Below are 23,497 nucleotides of genomic sequence, written 5' to 3'. Positions count from 1 at the left end.
GTATATGGTTTGTGATTTTTCCCATCCACAATTGTCAAGAGACTTCTCATTTATAGGGATCTTGAGTTGTGCTGGATGTAAAAGGTTAATGGAATATGGGTTCATTTTTCTTTTTCTTGTTTGACATGGATATTTGGTTACTTCTTCCATTTTTGTATGGTGACTGTAATGGCATTTCTGCCCCACCTTTCTCTGAAGTCTTGGCATATTCAATCCACCTTTCTTGCCTGGTATTAAAGTTGTTCCGTCTTCTGCCAAATTGGCCCAAAAGGCATACACGTGCTTGCCTCACATGCTTTATGCTGAAGGCTTCAGTGAATTTTTTTAAAATTTTTTTTTCTGGTCTTTCTGAACTTTCTCATGGTGAACCTGGTCTGTATGATTGAAAGTTGGTTATTTCAGATTAAATATTAGATCCTTGACTTCAGAGTCCCAGGGTGGCCTTGCCCAATTTATGCAAGTTTTATATTGCTACTTTTCTTTAGCTTGATTTTCTCTGTCTTTTCCTGTCTGTTGCCTTAGCAGATGCCTTAAGTCAGTAATGTCCTGCAAATAGTACATATGTACCTAAATCTGGGAGGTTTGCTTTCCTTGAAACAAAAAGCATTGTAATATTGAATGTGTTTAATACAGAAACTGAAACTTGTCTTGTTAATCTGAACAAAAGCCAAAATGTCTTTTAGCATTTCTGTAAAAGGAGCCTCATAAAATTTAGAGATAAATTGATGGAAGATTTTCTTCTGTGATACCAAAAGTCATATGCCTTTTCTACTTTTTTTTGATTTTTATAGGTGACTCAAGGTTCTGAAGAGGTAGGAAAGACGATGGTACGGGATCTTGTTCATAATTTCTTAATGGACCTCTGCTGCTCTCTGAAACATGGCATAACTTTCTATGATCCAAGTCTTGGAACTTCTGGCAAGTAAGTCACTGGACAGCTGAGAATGTATGTGAGCTTTGTGCTAGGAACAAGAGAGACCTCACTAGTTGTCTGCCCTTCCAGGCCTTTGCCGGTAGCTATACTGAATTCAGCTTCCATCTCTTTCTTCTGTGGCAGACGAAGGAAATATGTTGGGATCTTTGTTGTTTTTGTTTTTAACTTACCAAGATCAAACTACTGGATCTCCTTATACCTCAGCATACTAGACAGTGCTCTGCCCTATTCACAGGGGCTTAACCAATGTCATGTTACTCTGAGCCATCTCCATTTATAACTAGATACAAAGTCTCCTGTTGTAAGGTGTGATTTTTGGACCATAGATTTTTTTGATGTGTCAATAAAGCATCAAAGCTGCAGTGTTAACCAGAGGGTGGTAAAATACCTAGTCTAATTTACATGTAGAACCAGACATGGTTTATCCCAGATTTTGGCAAAATGCTGACATTGATTTTGGTAGTGCCAGAATTTGGCCTGTGACACCTAATCTGGAAGCACCTATTTACCCTACTGTTTCCATTTGCTGATTAAAATATGTGTGCACTAAGATTATGACTGACAGAGAAAATAATTGAGGCTCTTGTAATTCCATGGAGGGGTTCTCATAGGGTGGATATATGCTTCATCACATTACCTGGGAAAAGAAGGTACTAGATTGTAGTAGCAGGTACTAATACTGAGTGGTGCTAGAGCAGGTTGTTTCTTACTTTGAGCAAAATTTTAACTGGTACTCATGTGGTATCTGCGGTATTCTCACTTTGTTTATGGACATACAGAAGAACACTTAAAAAAAAAAAAGGGACCAAAAGACCACAGAAAATACTTCCAAGTTTAATATTAAGTTTTAATTCTACATTTTTAGCTTTGTGAAGTTTACTTAGAATATTTCTGAAACTGTAGATTTAATTGAAAGTAATTACTGTTTGTGATGCGGAAAGCCTGGAGGTAAATTCAGTTCTTACTTTTCTGATTATGAACTCAGAAATTATGCCAGCATTGTGAGAGGTCTTGCCTTGAATTTCACTCCAGCAACAGTTAGAGGAGTTGCAGAGTTCCATCACATGTAAAGTATCGAAATAAGGATTTCTTTTTTAAAGTTTTTTTTTTCCTTCAATAGGGGAGGAAATGTGGTGCTTCTGCGCTTTCTGCTTGGTTTAAAAACTGCAACAGAAGATGAAATGGTTGCTGATCTCATGGTGAACATTCTTAAAGTATGCCCAGATTTATTGAATAGATACTTTAAGGAGACCCGGTATTCCTTTGTTCCTAGACTGAAGTCTGCTTGGATGGACAATATGAAGTTACTCAAAAAGGTAAGAGTATGAATGATGCACACCACCTCTCAACAGAAATGTGCAATCCCAATACTCTTTTTTTTTTCCTCCAAAAGTTGAAGTAGTTTTTATTAAACAGTAGTGCAGAATTACACAACATCTTAATAGGAAAGATGGTAAAGTCAGACATTCCTGATCTACAGAAAAGTTACCAAGCCAAGGAGCTTGGTAGTATATTGGTAAGCCTGCCTTTGATTGCTTTTATTACAGGTAGATATTATAATGCCATTCCTGTTACAGTTTGGGTACTGTGCAGTACGGAGCCCAGACGGCTTGTGGTGTGGCCATGTTAGGTTTAAAGTAACTCTGAATTCATGGATTTAGCCAAGGTCTTCCTAGTGACAAGGAACAAGATTCCACTGATTTCAGAGGAACTAAGCTGAGGATCAGGGTGTGGGTTTGTTTTTGTTTCAGAAGCAGCTGTCCTGTATCAGAGGAAACTCACATGTCTGAAGATGTATTGTGTTCACAGCTGTAAATGCACAGTGCTTCAGAGTTTATTAAAATCACTAGAAAGCAGACAGGCACAATATTTCATAAATAATGATTGTAAAAACAAACCAGTCCAGCAGTGGGGAAGTTAGATGGCTAAGTGAACTAAACAGGAAGGACTTAATGGTTCTGAAATAATACCATCAGTTACAGTATGTTAGGAAAGAAGCAACAGGATGCTGTTAAATGTTGAAGATGGTAAGTGATAGGGGGGAAGATGGCATCCTGTTTTCTATGGGTGCTGAGGGAAAACAAGCCATGGCTGAGCCACAGCTGCTTTAAAAACTGTAGACATAGAGTGAATTGGAAGGTCATTTGGTAAAAAGCCATACTCAGAGCAGGAGGCTATCTAAACATTTAACTAAACTGGAAAAGAAGGAATTGACATAAGAAGCAGTGGGAGATATCAAATTGATGATACCTTTTTTGAGATGCGGCAACGTTGAAGCTCAGCTAGAAAAACCTTTTGTCCTTTTTTGAGTGTTCCTTTGCTTTTTTGCTTGCCTTAAAATGGGCAGGTAGGATCTGTAGCCTGTTTGTTGAAAAGGGGTGGCCTTTAGCAGGGATGCAGGTCACATACGGATGTTCCATTTAGTTGAGTAGGAGTCTGGGGGATGCTCTGTAGCATTTCTGCGTAAAAGTTGACATTTAGTGCTGTCGTTGCTTTTGGCAAGTCAAAACCCTTCTGTAAAATGCTCCCCAGAAGAAGCTGTTATCTCCAGGACTATATTGATGTTGATTAAATTGTTACTTTTATTTCAGGTCTATGAGGCTCAACCAGAGATCTCCAGTTCTTTTAAGACTTCAGAGTTCATTCCTCTTCCCAAGTTGCTTTCAATGGTGATGGTAACAACAGTCCCTGCAGTGTGCAACAAAATAATGTTCACCCAAGGGCTAAATGTAAGAGCAGTCTGTAGTGTTACAGTGGGTTTTTCTGTCCCAGTTAGTACTGTTTGATTTTAAGTGTGTGGTCATCCAAGAAGTTTCGTAGGTTGGTTAATTACATACATTTTATATTGTCTGTCCCAGCATAAATCTGGCTTGGGGAAGCACTAGGAAATGAATTATAGCCCATTGATACTGCTTCTAAGAGCTGTTCACAAGCACCAATTCTGACAGTGCTCCCTAGTAGTTTAGGCTGGGGATCTGAAAACCTACAGATTCTGTCCTGCAAGCCAAGGTTGAGGAAATAATGAATTTGCTAACAAATTTTAACATATTTTCAGAGTACAGATTATGTGCAAAGCATAAGAGGAAGCACTGAAATGTCATTAATTCAACTTCCTTCTTGTAGTTACCCAGCACAGTAGTGAAGCACAGTATACTGTCACTTGTGTCAATGGTTCTGAGAAGAGCCTTGAAGAATATAGAATACTGTTTGAATGAAGAAACTTGGCAAAAGTCAGAAATCTACACACTGTCAATGATGCAGGAATTCGTACAGCTGTACAGAGAAGCCATCAGCAAGGTACAAAGTAAAAAGAAAATTGGGTTCTAACATGAGTCATTTTGCAGCTGATAACTACTCTGCACTTTCTCCCCAAGTGGTTGTGGCCTGGGAGTGAGGAGATGGTATCTTTGGGCAGGGGGAGGGGAAGGCTGTGGGTTAAAAGATGTTAATAATGGGTGTGGTAGTAGACTACATTTCCTAACACAGCTGGCTGATGGAAAGCAAATAAAATTTTGTTGGGAGACAAATTGGTAATATAACTCCTGTGCTGCAAATGAATTCCGAGAGCAGGCTCTGAAGCAATTATCTCCTGGTTCAAGTAAATTGTAGCCAGCAGAGTTCACTCAGAGTTAGAAGTTAGACAATGTAGCACTTGAGTTGAAAATACCAGGAGGGTGAAGAACCAAACAAATTTTCACAGGAAACTTCAATAACATGTTCTTTCCAATATTTATGTTCTGTAGAAGTGAAAGTCCATTACTTGATTTCAGATCTTTTTCTGATTGCATACAAGACCTTTGTGAAGAGCAGCAAATTCTCGTGTTGGTTGGTTGTGAATATTTTTATCACAGCGGCTTTGTGTCACGCAGGAGAGCTACTGCAATTTACTCTTTTTGCTTTTAGCTTTTACCAGACATGAATAATATAGTGGCTGTCTGGCAGTCCCTTCTGAAGCAAGGGAGAGAACACCACAATGGCCAAGAGGAGAAAAGGGGAAGTGATATCTCCGCTGTGAAGGCAATGACTGAGACAGCAGAAGTTACTGAACAGCATGGTAGGCAAACAGGTGGAGTTACTCCTTCTTCCATGTATGTGACTGGCTGTTGTGAAATCCTCACCCCATGTAAGGTTGTTAACTTCAGCAGAGTCCAGATGTAACTTGTGCATTTACTGTTCATATTTTGCTTTTTTCAGTTCTTTGGGCAGTTTAATTGTGACCAGTGTCAGTTTGACAAATAGGCTGCCCATTGCTACTAGGAGGTTAAGTTTGACTTTCTGCTGTCACAGAATGGTTGGACTTGGAAGGGACCTCCGGAGGTCATCCTGTCCAATCCACCTGCCTAAACCTCATTGCCCAGGACCATGTCCAGATGGCTTTTGAGTATCTCCAAGGAAGAAGGCTCCAACAACCTCTCTGGGCAACTTGTGCCAGTGCTTAGTCACCCTCACAATAAAAAAGTGTTTCCTGATGTTCAAGAGAACCTCCTGTGTTTCACTTGTGCCCGTTGCCTCTGGTCCTGTCACTGGGCACCACTGAGCAGAGCCTGGCTCCGTCCTCTTTGTACACTCCCTGCAGGTATTTCTGTATATTGATAAGGTTCCCCTGAGCCTTCTCTTCTCCAGGCTGAGAAGCCCCAGCTCTCCCAGCAAAGGCATAGGAGAGATGCTTCAGTCCCTTCACCATCTTTGTTGACCTTTGCTGGACTCTCTCCAGTATGTCCATGCCTCTCTTGCACTGGGAAGCCCAGAGCTGGACACGGTGCTCCAGGTGTGGCCTCACCAGGGGGGAAGTAGAGGGGAAGGATCGCCTCCCTCCACCTACTGGCAGCACTCCTCCTAATGCAGCCCAGGGTACCATTCATCCTCTTTGCAGCAAGGGCACATCGCTGGCTCAAGTTCAACCTGGTGTCCACCAGGACCCCAGGTCCTTTTCTGCCAAGCCGCTTTCCAGCTGGGTGGCCCCCAGCATGTACTGGGGTTGTTCCCCCTCAGGTGCAGGGCTCTGCAATTCCCCTTGTTGAACCCTCCTGTCCTTGATCTTCCTATGCTAGTAAGAGTATTTTTCAGTCATGCAATAAAGCAGGCGGGGAAACTGATACACCTGAAAAATAATTTTTTGAGGAATTTTTGTTTGGCCAAATTATTTTACTGTGAGATAATTTTTTTGAAGCAGTTAGTTATTGTGGCTACTGAAGTGCTTGCATTGCTATAGCACAGGAGTAGAAACATGCAAGTACTGGAAGAGGGAGAGAGGATTGGAATGAAGGCTTCAGTTTTCCTCTCTCAGAACCAGTGTCACTCCTGAAGGACTTGGTTTCACAGTCCCATTTCAGGGAACTGGAAGTTATAGTATTCTCTGTAGCTTGGATAGCAGCCTGCAATGTTTTACTTACAGACTGAAGGTAAATCTACAGCCAGTTTCATGTCCTTCACAGGGCATATTCCACAGTGAGACTTCCTGGAGCAGAGAGTTTTTCAGTGTAAGTCCTATGTGTGGCTTTGGGCAGCAAAACAGTTGTCAACGCTGACTCTCCAAGGCTCTTTATTGGTAGAGTTCCTGCTGAAATCAATGGAGCCGCTAATCCCTAAAGTACCGTAGTGGTAGTTTCTCTGCATACTAGGGTGATAATACTGTATCGCTCACCTTTTACAGCTTTATTTGCACTGTGGCCACTAGAGAATTCTTTTTTAATGGGAGTTGAGACTCAGGCAAACAAAGACAAAGTTATGCATGGCATCCATCCAGTTCTTCATAGCTCCCTGAGGGAGACCCAGTTAACAGGAAGAAAGTAGGTGTTAAAAAAAAATTTTGGCTGCCCTTCATTTATTTTGCTTCCTTTCATTAATGACTGGATAACAAGTAGCTTTTATGCATCCTCATGTTATAAACTAAAAGAATATTTAGCTGCTGAGATAGCTTTTCCTAAGAAGTAAACTGCTGCCTTAACTGGGGTTGGTGTTTCTCTCCTATAGGTATTTGTTGTCTTCCTCTTGCCAAGAGGTCGCACTGAGAAAGTATTATTTTGAAAGAGGGAAGGGAAAGAAAGAAACCTTTAATTGAAGTAATAAATTAGTAACAAATTAGTGTACTGTCTCCTGCACTTCCCCAGTCAAACCTACCTGGCATTAGGTAAAAATAGTGTCCCCGGAAACCAGCAGCGCAACTTCACTTTTTTCTGTTGTTCAGCCTTAAATTAAACAACAGTGGGACTGATTGGATTCCTGTAGTGAGTGTTAAAATGTTGAGGTTATCTTTTATATGTGTGAGCATTTTGAAATCAAATTACAAATGTCAACTGCAAATTTAAGCACTGAATAAGCTGATTTAGGTTTCGAAAGTATTCATGCAGGAATGCTGGGGAAGGAACCTGGGGATTCCATGATTTTTTGTCTGTTTCCTCATGTTAGTGAGGAAGATAACTGATCATTTCATAGGCATATCTATTGGACATATAGTTAGTAATTCTCATGTTGGATAATGCAGGTGCTACACTGTGCTCTCTTGGTATGAAGGAAGGAGAAACTAATTATGTAAACACTTTGTTTAGGTTCAGATGATGCTGAGACACTGTTTCTGAAAGCTGCACTGCTTCAGGTCATATGCCTTTATCAGAAGGTTGTGCCCCACTTGGTAGCACGGAGCAACTTTGATTTTAGCAAGCTGCTAAAAGGTATGCGATCGGTATTTCTATTACCTTCATTGTTTTCTCTGGATATTTACAAAGTCCACAGCAGAAGGGAATGTTTGCTCTTCTGTGTAGACAGAGAAAGAACTGTTTTCTAAAAGTAACCCATTTTAGTTTCTTCATTGTGTTGGCATTTATTGTTACTATTTCTGCAGTGCTCTGGCACTCTGCCCTCTTAAATTCCATAGCTGCTCTGCTACACTCAGTTGTTGTAAGTGGTAGTTTGTGCTACAGTCTTCCTCTTTGTGTGTCATATTCTTGCAAATATTTGGTCTTTATGGGGTTTTAATTCTAATGTTTCTGAGGAAGACTTACGTCCAACTCGTAATGAGATTTGGGTGTGTAATTCTCCTAGACTTATGTCAACAATCCCAACATAAGTAAGTTATTTCCAAACTCTTATTAGCTGCAGTGATACAGATTTTTTTTTTTTTTTTAACAGGATAGTTCATGGAACATTCGGGGTGGGGGAAGAGCACATACAGATTTACCAGTTTCCTCTGGAAAATATTTTAACGTTCAAGTATTTTTTCCATTTGCTGAGTTTTGAATTATTTTGTCATAGTTTGGCAGTCTGTGGGGAGAAGAACAGTATTCTGTATAGTATTATCTCCTGTGGAAAATCTATATGAGGAAGCACATTAGCAATATTGTTGTATTTTTGTCTCTGATGTCATGTTCATGGAGGGTATTCCTCTTCACACAGCAGAAATAAACAGAGACATTCTGTACCTGCTTAATGCAGCAAGGATGATGAGCCACAAATTATGGGCTGTGGGCAAGATCCTCCAATACTGTTTGTGGTGCAATAAATACACCCATTTAAAATGGAGACTGGAGGAGAGTGCAAAATGTTCAGGTGTCATTGCTGTCTGTGAGCCACCAAAGCTTGTAGGCCACCAAACTAGAGCAACTCTCTATGTTTTAGGCAGGTCTGAGATGTGTAGGGATGGGAGTTATGTAAATGCCTTAATTAAAGTCTGTCAACGAAGAAAGGGGCTTTAAACAAAAAAACCCCTCTAAATCAACTGTCTCATGCGTGAGGTTTTTCCTCTCTCTGTCAAAGCATATTTAATTGGTTTGTATACTTGGTGACTCACCAAATCACATACTCTGTTTATCGCTTTTTTCTTGCATTGGTCTGCTTTATTCAAAATGGACAAAAGGCAGGACACCTTTTTGTGAGGCAGAAATCTCTTTGATTATATGTTTTGTTACAGTATGAAAAAATAAAGTTGAACAGGCTGGAAAACAGTGTCATTCTCAAACAAATGCAATGAAGTGAACCTGAATATTAATTTTGATGAAAGATGATATGGTAGAAAATGATGGTGTAAATTAATCATGAAACTTCATTCTCTCAGATGTCAGATTGAGAGTTCTGTCGTTCCTTCCGCTCGCCCTGATTGAAACATACACTCCAAAGGCGGTATTTCTACCTTGTAGCCATACGTTCTTTAAACAGCTTTAAACAGTTTTACTGTTTGGTCTTACCGTTGGCTAGACTTTATAGTGACTTCTTAAAATTTATTGTTCTCTCTCTAATGTGGACCATAAAGATACTGCACAGACTATGAAAAGCACACTGATACAAACAAAACCTTTATACAGCTGATCTCTGTATGTAACTTAACTGCAGTTAAAGTGTGGGCAGGTCAATTTTTGGAGCACACTGTAAGGGTCTCTGCACAGCTTTGTGACCTGTAACGTGGATAATTCTGAAGTTACGCCATAGCAGTTGTTGTGAGCAGATGATAAAAGCGATGTAGGGAGAGACAAAAGTTCCATTGCCTGTAGCAAATATTGTAATAGTATAAGGGTTAAGATTTGTTGTTGACTTAAATTCTGTATTTTGGTCTCCAGTTTATCCATCCTCTTTACTTCTTGTAGGACACAGCTTTTCAGGGCTGCAGAGACTGATAGGAGAGATTTTTGTATTGCCATGCATCAGTCAGTGATGGCTTGTGCCAGAGGCAGGTGTTAGACTCTCCCTGCTGAGGGTTGGATTCCAACCTTATGTTGGCCAAACATCATCGTAGTGTGTCTGGGTCTCAGGGCAGGAAAATCATTTGTGGATTGCCAGCTTATCTCATGGTGGTTTGAAACCCGAAATGATTAGTGCTCCTGAGATCTCGGAAAGATGTACCAAAATAAAGTTGACTGTATTGCTTTCAAACCTCAGGTATCGTCACTGAAAAGGGCCTCCGAGAGGAGGTCCCTCCTGTTCTGCAGCACCATATACTTAAAGTGGCTTTGGAACTTCCTGCAAATAAATTTGCCTGGTTCAGAGTACAGGTAAGAAACTTTAAGGCAGATTTTTGTTTCCTTGGCCTGTTCTCAATTCTTTACATCTGACACTGCCTAGTTTTAAACTAGTCCTAGCCCAGTCGTTTTAGGAGTTGGCCCTTTTGTAAAACCAGTAGGAATTACAGTCTTAGCAATAGTAAAGAATCCCTTCTGAACTGAGAAGTTTTTCTACAAGGACAGATATTTTTGACACCCTGACAAGGGTTGGTCAGGGTTCCTTCAGCTCTTCTTGTCTTTGGAGAGGGGCACGAGTCAGAATTTACTGGTTTCCACTTGTCTGGAAAGTGTGAGATTTCAGACCAAGGGAATGAGCTGCTGAGGGGAGCCATCCCACCCATTCCCAGGGAAAATTGTGACATTTGTTAAGGCTGTCCTTCCTTTCCATAATTACTGGAAACCTTCAGGTCCACTGCCCTCTTCTTTACTGCAGACTTGTAACATAAGAAAGCTGTAGAGGGCCTGCTTTTCATATCTGGAGAGAGGAGTGGGCCTAGCTTTGTGGGGAAGCAGAGAGACCCATGAGTGTTGTGATTATGACCCTGCCTTGTAGATTTTCTGTTCTCTCCAGTTGACCATAAAGGAAAAGTGGGGAGAGTTAAGAGCAAGCAAAGGAAAACGTGGAAATAGGCAAAGAAGCTGAAGTATTTTCTTGTGACTTTACCCTCCTAGTATAGATAGGTTTTAACAGAAAAGATAAAAGCCAAATCTGGTAATATCACAGAGGGTTATGGTTGTTAGACATCAAATGCAAGTCAGTGAGAAGAGCAGGGGAGGTGGCTGAAGGATCGTCATTTGATGTTCAGGTAGCGTTCAGCATCCCTGTGACTTGCAGTGTTTTCCTGTTCTTTGGGGATCAGCCTTTTAAATGATTATATTCAGATGGTACTTGTAGGAAATCTGAATTCGTGGTGATAACAGAAATAGAAGTAGAATGGATGATTGGGGAGGAAGGTAGCTTTATCTTGGATGCTTGTATTAGTTGGTGTTTCTGTTACTCCTCTCTTCCACTTTCCAAAAACCCATTGTACTCATTTTCCTGGCTTACTGAATGCAAAGTGGTGTAAATGATCCCTTTCATTTCTGGCCTTGTTATTTTGGGGCAGGTCTGTACAATAATGTACTTATATTACATATCTGCTTCAGTGCAACATAATGCTGTACAGTGTTGCTATACCAGGGGAATTTTAATATATTTTTCTTTTAGGATGTCTCTGAGACAGAGAAGGTATCTGGTGAAAAATCAGTATTCTATTTACTGATGAAAATGTTTGTAACAAGTAACCATACTCATCTGAAAATTTCAACCAAAAAACTGGTAATCAAGGTAAGCGTTTGATCTGAAATATTGGGATATTCACTATATCCCATTAGTCTGAAATTTCAGGATTGTAAAATTTTTTCTTAAAGCAGATACGTTTACTGCATAGTTGTGTGGCCAACAGTCTTCTTTCCTGTTTTCTGTGACCGTTCTTGGAATTTGCTGTCAGATAACTATTAGCTAAATATTCTATGAAAGTAAATGATGTAAACTGAATTTGCAGCAACAGTTGATGAAATAGTAAGCAAAATGTCTTTAATGTTTGCCCACTCTCTAAGCTGAATTAATTCTGATACTGTAATAAATCAATGTAGTTTGTGCCTGCAAAGGTCTTGACATCAATCAAGAAGAGGTTATTTTTGATTTTTCTTTGTTATCCTCATTTATTTAATCTGTACTTCATCACTCTAGCCTTCCTAAAGCCTTAGCTAGTTTGCTGTGGCCTTACAAAATAGTCCTGTTTGTTACAGTCTGATACAAGCTCTGATGCAAGGAGTACTTTTGTCTTAAAATTTAATTAAAATGCCTTTCTGTGCTTTTAAATAAATTATCTGACTTTTCAGAAGTGCCGATCAACTACAAGTCTCATGAAGGCATCAGTGGCTGTTTTCAGTATCTTTTTAAAACTGGGCATCTTTTCGTTATCTAAGTAGGGGTAGAGACCTACATTAAAAACAAACCCAACCAAACAACTGTCCCCACGAAGAGAAAATCCAAAAAGCTGTTCTAAGCCCTGAACAGGGCTCCTTGTACAGTGTCCAGTAGTAATAGTGGCATGCAAGTTTGTGTACAGCTTTGTGCCTTTAATTTCTGTGTTTAGCTTCAATAACAGGTTGCAATTGTGATGTTCAATCCACTAAACAAAAGTTAAGAGTGGCTGAGCTAGGTTTGAGTTGCCCTTCATCCCTGCAAGGGATTAAAGTCAGGTTAACTGTCTCACTGTAATGAATATCTCAGTCAAAAGCTACCCAGTACTGTTTTTCTGGTGTATTTCGATTCTTTTGCTGAGTGGAGATGTGGGCTGCCTGACTCATTCTTGTTTCGTCTTTTAGATTCAGTCCATTTCATTTTTTCTGAAGAGAATACAGGAGCAGTGAAGTTAGAGCAGTTATGTCAGCAGAAAAGCTGCTAAGAATAGATGTTAATGAGTGTGTTTTGCTTATTTTTCAACACAGTCCCATATAATCGGAAGGCATGTTTTTGGATTTCACATTCTGTTCCTGCCTGTTTTCATGAGAGCTGCAAGTGTATTTCTATTTCGAGACTCTGCCAAAAATAGTTAAATATTTAAAAATGAATCCTTTTTTCTTTTTTTTTTCCTTTCTTTAAATGAATTATCCTGTCAGATTTGTGTAAGCAGTGGTGTTATTTTTATAGCTGCTGGTGGTGTACACAGAGTAAATGTAGAGCAAATGAGCTGTGATAGCTTTCTTTGTATTTTGTGTGTGGGGAGAAACGAAGACACAGATTCATCCTGCATAATTACAGTCATTTAATGTAGGTGCCAGAGTTAGGAAGCTGGTCAAGGTTTCTTCTTTGGTTGAGAGTGACGGACAGGCAGTTCTGCCATCATACAGTTAAAATTGCCTGTCGTCTGGATTGTCCTTCAGATAGCCATTCCCCCTTCTCCTCTTCTCCCTCCTCCTCCTTTCTTTTACAGATGGAGCTTAGGGTCACGAAGTTCCTAATTTAGGTGCCTCAGATAAGGGCCTGAATTTAGAGAGCATGAAAGTGGGCTAAAATTTCTAAATATGTTAATGCCTGTTACTTGATTGTGATAAAATTGTGTCTACCTCACCACCCACAGCAACCGTGAGTATGCCTATGCTTCTCTCTGGACCTTGCTGTGGTCATGACCCGCTGTTTGTTTATCTGACTGTTTACCCATCTGCCCAACTCTGCACAAGTAGCCTAATTTAGATTTAATTTAGCAATGATTTTCCTTTAAATGACATTTTTTAAGGGTATGGTGCTTTTTTTTTCTTGCTGTAATGGTATAAAGATGTACAACCCGCTTAAAGCAGTATAGCCTTCTCCCCTGAAATTATAAAAATAAGATTTTTCTAAGGTGGAGGGAACGAATACTCTGTGTCCAAGCAACTTTGACCTCAGTAGGGTTTGTGCTGACTGACTGCTGACAACGGAAGGACTTGACATGGTTGGACCAAAAGTCCTGCTAGCCTTTATCCTGGCTCTTACCTTTGGCTGTGCCTTAGGGGGACCTTCCTTGCCAGTGTGTGAGACAGCATTGTAGTAGCCCCTGTTGCAGGGGACACGTGCGGTGTTTCAGGCTGCTTGGTGGGGCAGGGGACACACTAGCTCCATTGAAGCTGTCTAACAAATCAGGCTCTTTGCAGGATGGGACCTGCAAGATGGATTGGCCCTGGCTGTGGTTCTGTGCTGTAGTGTTTGAGTTCCTCTGTGTCCCTGCAGGCTTTCAGCAGCGAAGCGGCAGAGAAGCTGCTGCAGCGAGCAGCACGGCAGGTAGCACAATGGCCTCTAGGTCTGGTGCATACTGCCCTGGCACGTGCTTGGCTCCTGTGTCCCGAGTGCTTGTGGAAGTCTTGTGTTTCAAATGCGTGGGAATGAACGTTCCTAGTGAGATCGCCATGTGCTCGCTGCCCAGTCTGGTGAATAGGTGTTTGCAGCAAACTTGAATGGGGTGCATGTGGGATCCATCCCATACGTGTGGTCAGTGTGAGGGCAGCAACCAAGTGGAGTTGTACTGGGTTTGTGCTGCAGACAGCAGGTGAGAGGAGGAGGAGAGGCTCTGAGAAGACAGGAGCAGAAAGAAGTTGCTCTCAGCTGATTTTCCCAGTTGTGAGAGAGTAAGCCATATTTTGCCTCTTATTTTGGTCATTTGTAAAGCCCTCCTTTCTCTGCCCCAGGACTACTTCTTGCCCTTTTCCTACAGAGCCCATGTGTGTCTGTCAGAGCTCAGCGGGTTTTACTCGTCAGCTGTAACATAGCCATGCTTCGCCTCCTACTGCTCTCGCTGAGACACCAGTAAGCAAACAGCCTTGATGAAGACCCTAGAGCTTGGTCCTAGTTACACTAAGGCCAGTTGATACAGTATTGGGAGATTTTGTTTTAAAAAATGCATTCAGTTTTACCCTCTGTTATGCAGTTTGAGTGGCCCTAGTGAGTGGGAATAAGGCCTCTTGAATTGAGGGAGTGAGAAGAGAATGACAGATAATGGATATTTCTTTTCATCAACCTGTTCTTTTTTTCTTTCCAAGAAGAAGAAAACATAAAGTTGCTATACAAAAAGATCTGTGCTTTTTTTGGGTTTTGTATTTTAGTTGTTTTGGTTTTTTTACCCTCCCCTTTGGTTTTCTGGACAGGTTTTACGTGACAGTGGAGTGTTTGAGTACACGTGGAAGGAACTTTCAGTTTGGCTGGAACACTTGGATAATACAAAAGAAGACAAAAAGGAAGCAGTGATTCAATTTTTGGAAAGGGTAACAACTGTTCAAATTAGCTGGATAAACAATGCCAAGAATAGCATTAATGGAAACTAACTATTTTGTTGCTGTTGTTGAGAAACCTGTCAAAGATCAGTGAATGAATTCTGAGAAAACCAGTGTTTGTAATTTTTTATGCAGAACTGACATCTTTCTTGTCTTGGGTGGGAGGACAGCAAAATGATTTGGAGGAAAATTAAATCCAGAAAGATAAGTTGTTATTACAGCATTGTTGATATACGGGTAGGGTGTTGTGTGTGTGGGTAGCTCTTATCTCCTCTTTTCTTTATGTGGCAATACCTGCCAAAATTATCAGACCTAAGTAAATTGTAATGTTTTACAAGAGAAGTTGATATTTCCTGTTTACTTTTCAGGATGTTAAATGCCCAGTGCTTCCTTTTCATTGCAGATTCCCCAGGGACTCAGTCTGTGGTAGCACTTCAGGTGCAGTGGACATTTCTTTTTCCATCAGACCTGGTGTTCCATGTGCAGCAGTAACCATAGGCAGATTCCTGCAGAAGTACATGAAAGCTGTCCTCCTAAAACTTTCCCAGCTTACAGTCACTTTTAGCACAAGGTCTTTCTTAACAAGATATGGTTCCTGTAGACTTAATAGCCAGTGCACTTAGGTTTCTCTCTCAACCTTTGTTAACAGATCCTGTTGAAACTGGTGACAAACCCCTATCCATATACAGATAAAGCAGCAGACCTTGTTCAGGAAGCCAGTATGCTCCAGGTTAATATGTTTAAACAAGACTCTGATAACGTCAGCATCCCCATCTCTCACATTGACGGTATGTGGCAAATCCCTCAACAACAGAGAATTCCAGGACTTTGTGCTAAATTTTCTAGTCCTAATCTGCAAACTAACAACTGATAACTATAGAAATCCTGCTTAAGTAAGGACCTACAGGATTCAGCCTTCCGGTTGTACTTAGTATCAGAAGTAGTAGTCTGAATTGTAAAGTTACCACTTCACACCCAAAAGTAATTTCTGATGTAGTTACACCATTTTAACAGTATTTTAAATCTCTCTTCAGGCTCCTGTAGCAGCATTTTCTAGCTAAAACTAAAACTGTTACAGTTCCTCTCCCTGGGGCTGCTCATATCAGTTCATCCAGCAGGAGGGGGCTGGAGTGCCTGGGGAACTTTCTTACTCCCAAGCACACAGCTAGAATTTTGCTGCTTCTGCTTTCTGGGACCAGTCACAGCCCTACTGCAGACAAACTCAAAATTCTGCAAACGTGGACTCTTGGACAACTTACCATGTGCTAGCTGATCTGCTATAACAGTCCCTGTGTAGGATTTTGCAGTACATAAATGCAACATAATTGAGGTAGTTTAACAGTCAGTACCAGATGGATCAGTTGCCTTGAGCTGACTGTATTAGAGAGATGTAATGCCAGCCACAGAATACATGGTATCTTCTTTGTATGTTAAAGCTGTCTTTGACTCTTTTATGACCAAGATTTGGTTCTCTGGCCACGTAGAGCTGAGAAGGTCTTCAAGGACTGCTCAGGATGTTCTTTTAATGGGGAAGTGCCTGTTTCCTTTGTACTTCCCATACATGTTTCCTGTCACTGTTATGCTCTGATAGTCCTTACCTAATGCCATCATGATAGCAGTAGGTGAGGCACCTCTTCTCTTACTTCTGTCAGCTGGACAGCAGTGTTGAAAGGCAAAAAGTAAAGTTAAGCACATAGTAAGAGACACTGATTTTTAGAGTTGCATTTACCATTACACCACTAGACAAATGTGTCTTTCATCCTTTTTTCTGCTTCGGGAATTCAGAAGCTGCCTTGTATTCTTGGAGTGTTGGATTCTACCTCTGTTGTTTTCCAGTTAGTCTGAATCCTCTGCTTACATTTTTTAATTCACTTAATAGATGTCCTGGATATGGTGGATGTCCTAATTGAGGGCAGTGATGGCTTAGATGAAGAAATTGGGTTCACTTTAAATGAAGACATGATTATCCAAACATTTCCATTCAGTGCTGTTGTCCCTGCTGCATTAGAAGCCAGGAATACACTGTTGCTTCAAACTGAAAATGGAACAGGTACAGACTTCTTTGTTTCTATGTATCATCTATGCGAGTGGAGTGGAAGTGGGATCATTTTTACCCAACAAGCTCCTTGAGACTTTTTATTTTTTTTGTTGCAAGCACAAGGAGGTGCAGTTCCATGGTGTTCCCTGCTCAGGAGAGGCATTAAAGCTTATGGGGTGCTTCTGCCCTTTTTTCCTAACCCTAAAGAAGCTTGCTCTTGGTTTCTGGAGAAAGGAAAATAATTGGCAATGCAGGCATTCTATAAACTGTCATTTGACTCTAGCGAGCTCCTACTGTGGGAAAACAAACTTGTGCAGGTTAGAAAAAGAGAGCCCACCTATGAGATGCAGGGAGGTGGAGGAGGAGTATGAGCCCAGACTTTGAGCACAGTATAGAGGGGACTGAGAACAGTGCAGAGACACTGTCCCTGCATGGACAAGCAGGTGTGTTTCAATAACAGTGTTTTAAGCACAGAGTATGCAGGTCGTGAGAGGAAGGTGGTTTCAATGGCTGTAGGCATCTCTTCCACTGAGACCAGTCAGTAGGGGAGGGGGGACTGGGCTGTTGAATAGAAAATGGATGCATTTTCGAAAGAAAACTTCTTCAGAGATGAAGCTCCAGGGGTGAATGCTGCAAAGTTCTACCACCTCCTTGAGGAAAGGGTTAGGTGGAGTGAGGAGTCACAGGGGCAGCAGTTGTCCTCAGAGCAGGATTTGCCAATCCCACAGCACCTCACTAAGTCCTCTGTATATTTGGCTTTTGAGTAGCACCTGGGGTAGAACTGAAAGTCCCAGTTCTGAAAGAAAATCCTCCATATTTAACCAGTGTGTGTTAACCTGGGTGTGTTCCCTCCCAGTACAAATCAGTTCTCCTTAGGTGGTGTTTGGCTTGGGGTCCTTATCCATCAAAATATAGACAAGTTTAGCACAACACAGTAAAGGGGGAGTTAGTTTTATGCTTGTCTGGAAGGAAACAAGCCAACCTAAGCATGTATGTTAAAGCGTCATGATTATTTTAACAAAGACTACTGTATGGAGGATTTTTCCAGATACCTCAGTGTGTCAGGAGCACTTGTCTAGTTTATCACAAACACCTTTTAATCCTATTTAGTACTTTTCTAAATGACGCTATATGACCTGTTGCCCAGGCCTTAAGAAAAGAGGGTTGTCATAGTGTCTGTGCTTGTGCAGATTACTTCTGTTGACGGAATTTTCATTTTTTTATTTTGCTTTTCTAGGAGCACACATCATAGAGTATCTTGTTGCTGTTTTCACTGACCTCCTGCACTCTCAGAGAGAACCCCTTGCCCTCTGCTTGATGTTCCAGCTCTATGATAAAGATCTGCAGTCCCTGAAGATTTCTAAGTATCCTCAGCTCTACCAATTTAACCAGTATTACAAACTCTGGATACCCCAGCAATCTCAGGAACCTGTGGTATGGAATAACTGAAGCACTTAAATGCTTGAGCCAGTATTACTATAAAACCGCACAGTGTATAAAGGTTACATTCCCATCAGAAAGGGCATTTACATTAAGCTAATTCTGTATTTCTTTTTGATCCCACTGGGATACAAATTTGCTCAAGGACTTTTCTCTAATGACACAAGAGATCTTTGTTGTGGTTGGGAAGTGAAGCCAGGACTCAAGCGTTGCACTTGATGTATGTGATGAGGACTACATCTCCTCATCGGGCACAGTGTAGCATAATGTGTGACATTGCCCGAGGAGCCAGTTTACAGTGGTTGGAGTTCACCCAGATATGGGTTGGGGATGCATGGACCAGCTGTGCTAGGCGTTGATGTGTTTTTCTGCCCAGCAGTGACCATGTGCAGATTCCCCATGGGACACCTTTGACTAGCTCTGTGATAGTAGGACTGTACACATGTGCTCCTGGAACTTCAGCCCTGGTTTCAGCAGAGAACTGGTTTCAAAACAAAGGTAGCTGAAGAAACTTTTATTCATACTCATCTTTATTTTTCTCTTCCTTTTTTTCCATTTTAAACAGTTTAAAAAATTCAAAGAGGTATGCAAAGAACCTGCAGTGGCCCTGGATTCTGTATTTACCACTTTGCTAAAGAAAGCCTATGAGAGAGGAAGCAATACCTTACTGGAAGATGATATCCAGACAAAATTGAGAGACTTGGCTTCCCAGCTCCCACCTGAGCAGCTTTTGTTAGAAGTAAAGCATGTGTTGCTATATCTGAAATCCACAGTGGAGAACTTTGGCAGTGTAAGAGCAATATTGTGATGATATTGTGGGTTTGTTTTATTTTAACACAGAAAGTACAAATGACCTGGCTGTTAAAACTTAAGGATCCAGTCCCGCAGCTTTTTCAGATCCTCATCTCTCACTGAGGCTATAGAGCACCAGACAAACCTGCACCTAATTTCTAAACAAACATCTGTCCTTCTAGTTGTTGAGGAGTCTTGGATTTACTTTGCATGGGTTACCTTACTGATCTGTGTGTAGTGCAAATAAACTCCAGATTTTAATCCAGCTCCTGGGTCTCCATAAGAAGCCTTTCCAGAGAATGAAATTCACTGGCCTGTGTTACACCAAAAGTTGCAGTATAGATGAAAATCTATGAATATTTATTTGGCACCCTGATACTTCTCTTAGAATCAAGGTTCTACAGAGGGGAGTGATTCCTTCCCCCTCAAAAGGTTGTAATCTAGGAAGTTCTTAGTTAATTTCTGTTCCTGTTGGATAATTATCCTTCTGCTCCCATCCTGCTCTTTTCTCAACTTCCAAGGTGTCTGTGTTTTCACAGCTTGGTAAAACTTTTGGTCCTCACCTTGTTGACCTCTATGTGGACCTGCTGAGCAGCTTGTTGTGCCGGGGAAATCAGATAGAGTTGAATAATCAGCAGAAACGAGAAGAGCATCAGAGTGAATCCGATCTCTTTATGGATGAGGAATCTCTGATTACAGAGGAGTCTTCAGATGACAAGGTACCAAATCCCTTGATGCACAGGCCAGAAGCTTGTCTGTTAGTAAACTTTGATTTGATTAATTCATAATAAGTTTTGCTGAACTATTAATTAAAGCAAATGGTCTTAAACATGAACAATTTTTGAGCACAAATTATGTTTATCTATTTTCACCGATCACCAAAACATGGAACTGGCTAAATGTAACAGAGAACAGGGGGGGATTTAGCGGGGATCAGGCTTTGTGAGAGCTGTGACTTCATAAACAGTCATGAGGATTTCAGGGGTTTCAGTTAGGATTAAAGTGTGTCTGTCACACACTCACTGTATAAGGTCTTGAATAGGATTTTACTGCTTTGTAGAAGAATTACTATAGCTTTTGCCAGGTCCTCAGAAGGTCAGAGGGTGAATGGGATATGATACACTCTGTATTTCAGAGTTGTACTGAATGGAAACAGGTTGATGCAGAGAGATGCTGTTAAGGTCTAGGAGGAGGATTTAGGAACTTTGAGCATGTGGTCCAGCAGTTAGGAAACTACTGCCTGGAGATTTGCCCAAGCTGCATCATCCACAGTCTCACCCCTGAGCTGGAATACAGTCAGGATAGGTCCTGACAGATCACTTGCCTTTGCAGAAGAAATCCTCTTCTCTAAGCCCTGTATAAAGCCTGGTTATGAAAATTATGTACCTGGAGGAGTGAATCTTTACCCTTCTTTCATCTGGTCTGTGGATTTGTGGAGATTAGAATGGAATTGTATTGACAAACCCCAGAATATACAGTTTTCCCTTGGAAAAGTGCTTCAACATGTGGAGAATGTTCAGCCTCCCATGTCATAAATATTGAAAGAATGGTATTTATGTGCTTGTAATTCATTAATATTTTTATCCTCTGACCGGTTAATCGACAATTTCACGTTCAGTAATTGTGACTAACAAGTTCTGGAAAATAAGCAGATGAACCATACTTTTTTTTCCTCCCACGAACTATAATTATCCATTCAGTAATATTGTTACAACCATTTGTTACAGACACTAGAAGATACACTCATGTTGATTTTCAGACATCCTACACTGGAGAGTTGGTTCCTGGCTTTAGAACAACGTTGTCTTCCTCAGCACAGTTTAAACCCTGTCACTGTGAAGCTCCTGTCAGCTCATCTCAATTCTGGTGTGCTCCAGCTGTTGAAAACAGGTGCCCCGATGTTGCAGAGCATGGATCACAAACATGTGTTATCGAAGTATTTTGAAGCTATAACAAAAAGTGTCTTGAAAGAGCTACAGGCTGTGGGGAACGACAGAAGCCCGGTCTCTCCCAAGAAGTCTCACCAGCTGGAGGCTCTGGAGGAGTTGCACATATACATGGCTGCAGCTCAGCTGAAGGAGATCACTTTAACCATGCTGCGACTTCCTGAGGCAAGCTTGACTACTCAGAAATCTGAAAAATCCCCTAAAAAAGGGAAACAGCTAAGCTTCTATGGACAGATTTTGGTGCAGCTCCTCACAGAAAGCTACCAAAGGCAGCACCAACAAGGAGAACTACTGCTGTCCACAGAGCACATTAAAGCTTTGGGAATATTGATGTCAGCATCAGCCAGCAAAGATTTGGAGAAAGTTTTCCTTCACGCTCTCCAAAGTGAGCCAGTCCTTGCACACGCAGTTAATGTAGAGGTACATGTTCACTGCCTTAACCAGAGGTCAGAAACCTCCCTTGCCATTGTGGGCATGCTGATAAAACACTGTAGGACTCACCTGCTGCAGTTCGAGCTGTGGTGTCTGAGCAGCACCACTGGAAAGTACCTCAGGAAGAATATGGAGAGCTTTCTTCCACTCATTAATGTGTATTTGCAATGCAGAGACCAGTATGAATTCACCCGACCTTCCACAGGTAAAACCACAACTGATACCTGTTCGTGCTTCAGGAGGCCAGATTCCCAGTGTAGACTCTGCTGGCCTTAAACTCTTGGATCCTCTGCATAATAAGTAGAGGTGATAAAATTTACATGTCTGACTTCTAATGATTCTCTTATAAGTACCTCTGCACCATAAAAAGAACTGTAGTGAAGATTGGCCGTTAGACTGAAGCAAAGTACTCTTACAGTTGCTGTTGCCCAGTTTTCTCTTTTGAAGCCCGTATTTAATACTTAATGCATGTGAAAATCTGTCTTCGTGCTTATCTTTGTTTAGTATAGGAGGGAAAACCTTTTTCTTGGGCATAGATAGAACACTGTCTGGTGAGTGGAATGCCATAGCCATATGGTTTTGCAAAACGCAAGCTTTCACTTTTGTAAGTGTAAGAGTCCAAAACTTTCTTCTAAAATAAATCTCCAAATACAGCTTCCTACTGTAATGCCTTCCTAAGATGGCAGTCCAAAACTTTCCAAGCCAACAGCAGCATTAAATTGACAAGACAGTTAAATTTTCTACCAGCAAAATGATGAGTTAGGATTTAACTCAACAGAACAGGATCACTTTAATTTCGTTTCTCTTATTGCATAGAAATGTAAATAGCACAGAACAGGCTGACTGTAGCTGTTGTTGTCGAAGGCTAGCTCTATCTAGGAGAAGTTCAAGTCATGAAAAGACCTCGTCATCACACAGAAATGCACACCAGTGTTTCATGCTTGAACACTAGAAGGGGAAACTGCTGTCCGACTGACTTGATTTATAAGGTATCTGTTAGCTGTCTGTTGATGTGAGAGAAAATTTCCTTTGAGCCCAAGGTCAGAGTAAAGTTTCATCCTTCCTGAGATGCAAGGACAAGGCTTCTTATTAGGAAGTTGTCCCTCTTTTGAAGGTCTGCATTGTTTGCCCGTGTCTAATCATTTCAGCTGTATAGCAACCAGTTGTCTGGTACATATGCTAAATACTTCCTAATGGTGCTATGGAGCAACAGAGAGTGCACTCCTCTGTAGCAGATTAGCAGCTACTGTGGTATCATTTCCTAGAAACTAAGTAATCTGGGCCTTGATTAGGAAAGTGATTTGGGATTTTTGTAATTACAAGTCTATTGTTGCTTAACACACTCATGGTGGAACCTGTGCCCCCTGCTCTCTCCTAACAGTTGTCTCAGCTGTTATACCTATCTTGAGGAAGGCTCTGTGGAAGGAGCTCTGCAGTGTATTTCAAGACACAGAAGCATCACATGAGGCCACTGTGAAACTGCAAGTTCTTTCAAAGTTGTTGCCATCTTCAGAAAGCAAAGTGGTGCGAAACCTTATTGACCAGCTTCCTGCTGCTCTTGAGAAAGCAGAAAATAACGAGAGGTAGGCAAATCCAGCTGCCCTGGACACGGTTTGTCCTATAAAGCACTGTGATAGGTATGCACCCATGCAAATATTGTAGCAAAATGGCATCCTTTCCTGAGAATCTGTCACTCTACACTTTGGCAGCAAGACATCTTTTAACATATACAAAAAGCATGTTACAACATTAAAAAATAAATATCTTTCTGCAGCTGGACAGTGGCAGATGCCATATCTAGAGTGCTTCAAAACTCTGAAGAGCTGCAGTCCTGGAGGAGACGCCTGTTAGCAGCCTGCATGAAGGGGTTAATTGTCATGTACAACAACAATAAAGATGAAAGCAAGCAAGATGTGGAGAGATCCATGTTGCTGAGGCTTGAAGAATTATTGGTGAGACTTCTTATCATCTGCATTTCTAGAATGTGACTGTGTGCATATTTGTTATTGTGCTCTTGTACCTTGCATAAATATAGATTGGACTTTATTTTCTGTTTTATAGATTATGGCTTCTGTGGGCTTTTAATAGCTTTTGCAGAGTTAACTTAGCCCTGCTAATCCTCTATAAGAAGCAG

The 23,497-nt window shown here is 41.1% G+C and overlaps 1 protein-coding gene across 1 annotated transcript in view; it reads left to right on the top strand.

Annotated features, from left to right (window-relative positions):
• Positions 1-23,497, top strand: part of URB1 (URB1 ribosome biogenesis homolog) — a 58,481-nt gene that overhangs the window by 11,362 nt on the left and 23,622 nt on the right. The window contains 17 exon segments of the mRNA XM_074814216.1: positions 792-922; positions 2,055-2,250; positions 3,526-3,663; positions 4,058-4,231; positions 4,838-4,988; positions 7,483-7,605; positions 9,803-9,915; positions 11,132-11,251; positions 14,590-14,706; positions 15,365-15,503; positions 16,595-16,765; positions 17,991-18,187; positions 18,759-18,983; positions 19,525-19,704; positions 20,713-21,568; positions 22,745-22,946; positions 23,138-23,315. Coding sequence (XP_074670317.1) covers positions 792-922; positions 2,055-2,250; positions 3,526-3,663; positions 4,058-4,231; positions 4,838-4,988; positions 7,483-7,605; positions 9,803-9,915; positions 11,132-11,251; positions 14,590-14,706; positions 15,365-15,503; positions 16,595-16,765; positions 17,991-18,187; positions 18,759-18,983; positions 19,525-19,704; positions 20,713-21,568; positions 22,745-22,946; positions 23,138-23,315 — 3,411 coding nt within the window.

Source organism: Strix aluco, chromosome 2, assembly GCF_031877795.1.
Source record: "Strix aluco isolate bStrAlu1 chromosome 2, bStrAlu1.hap1, whole genome shotgun sequence".
Taxonomy (NCBI): domain Eukaryota; kingdom Metazoa; phylum Chordata; class Aves; order Strigiformes; family Strigidae; genus Strix; species Strix aluco.
The sequence above is the reverse complement of the archived record's forward strand: the minus strand, read 5'-3'. Positions and strand labels throughout refer to the sequence as shown.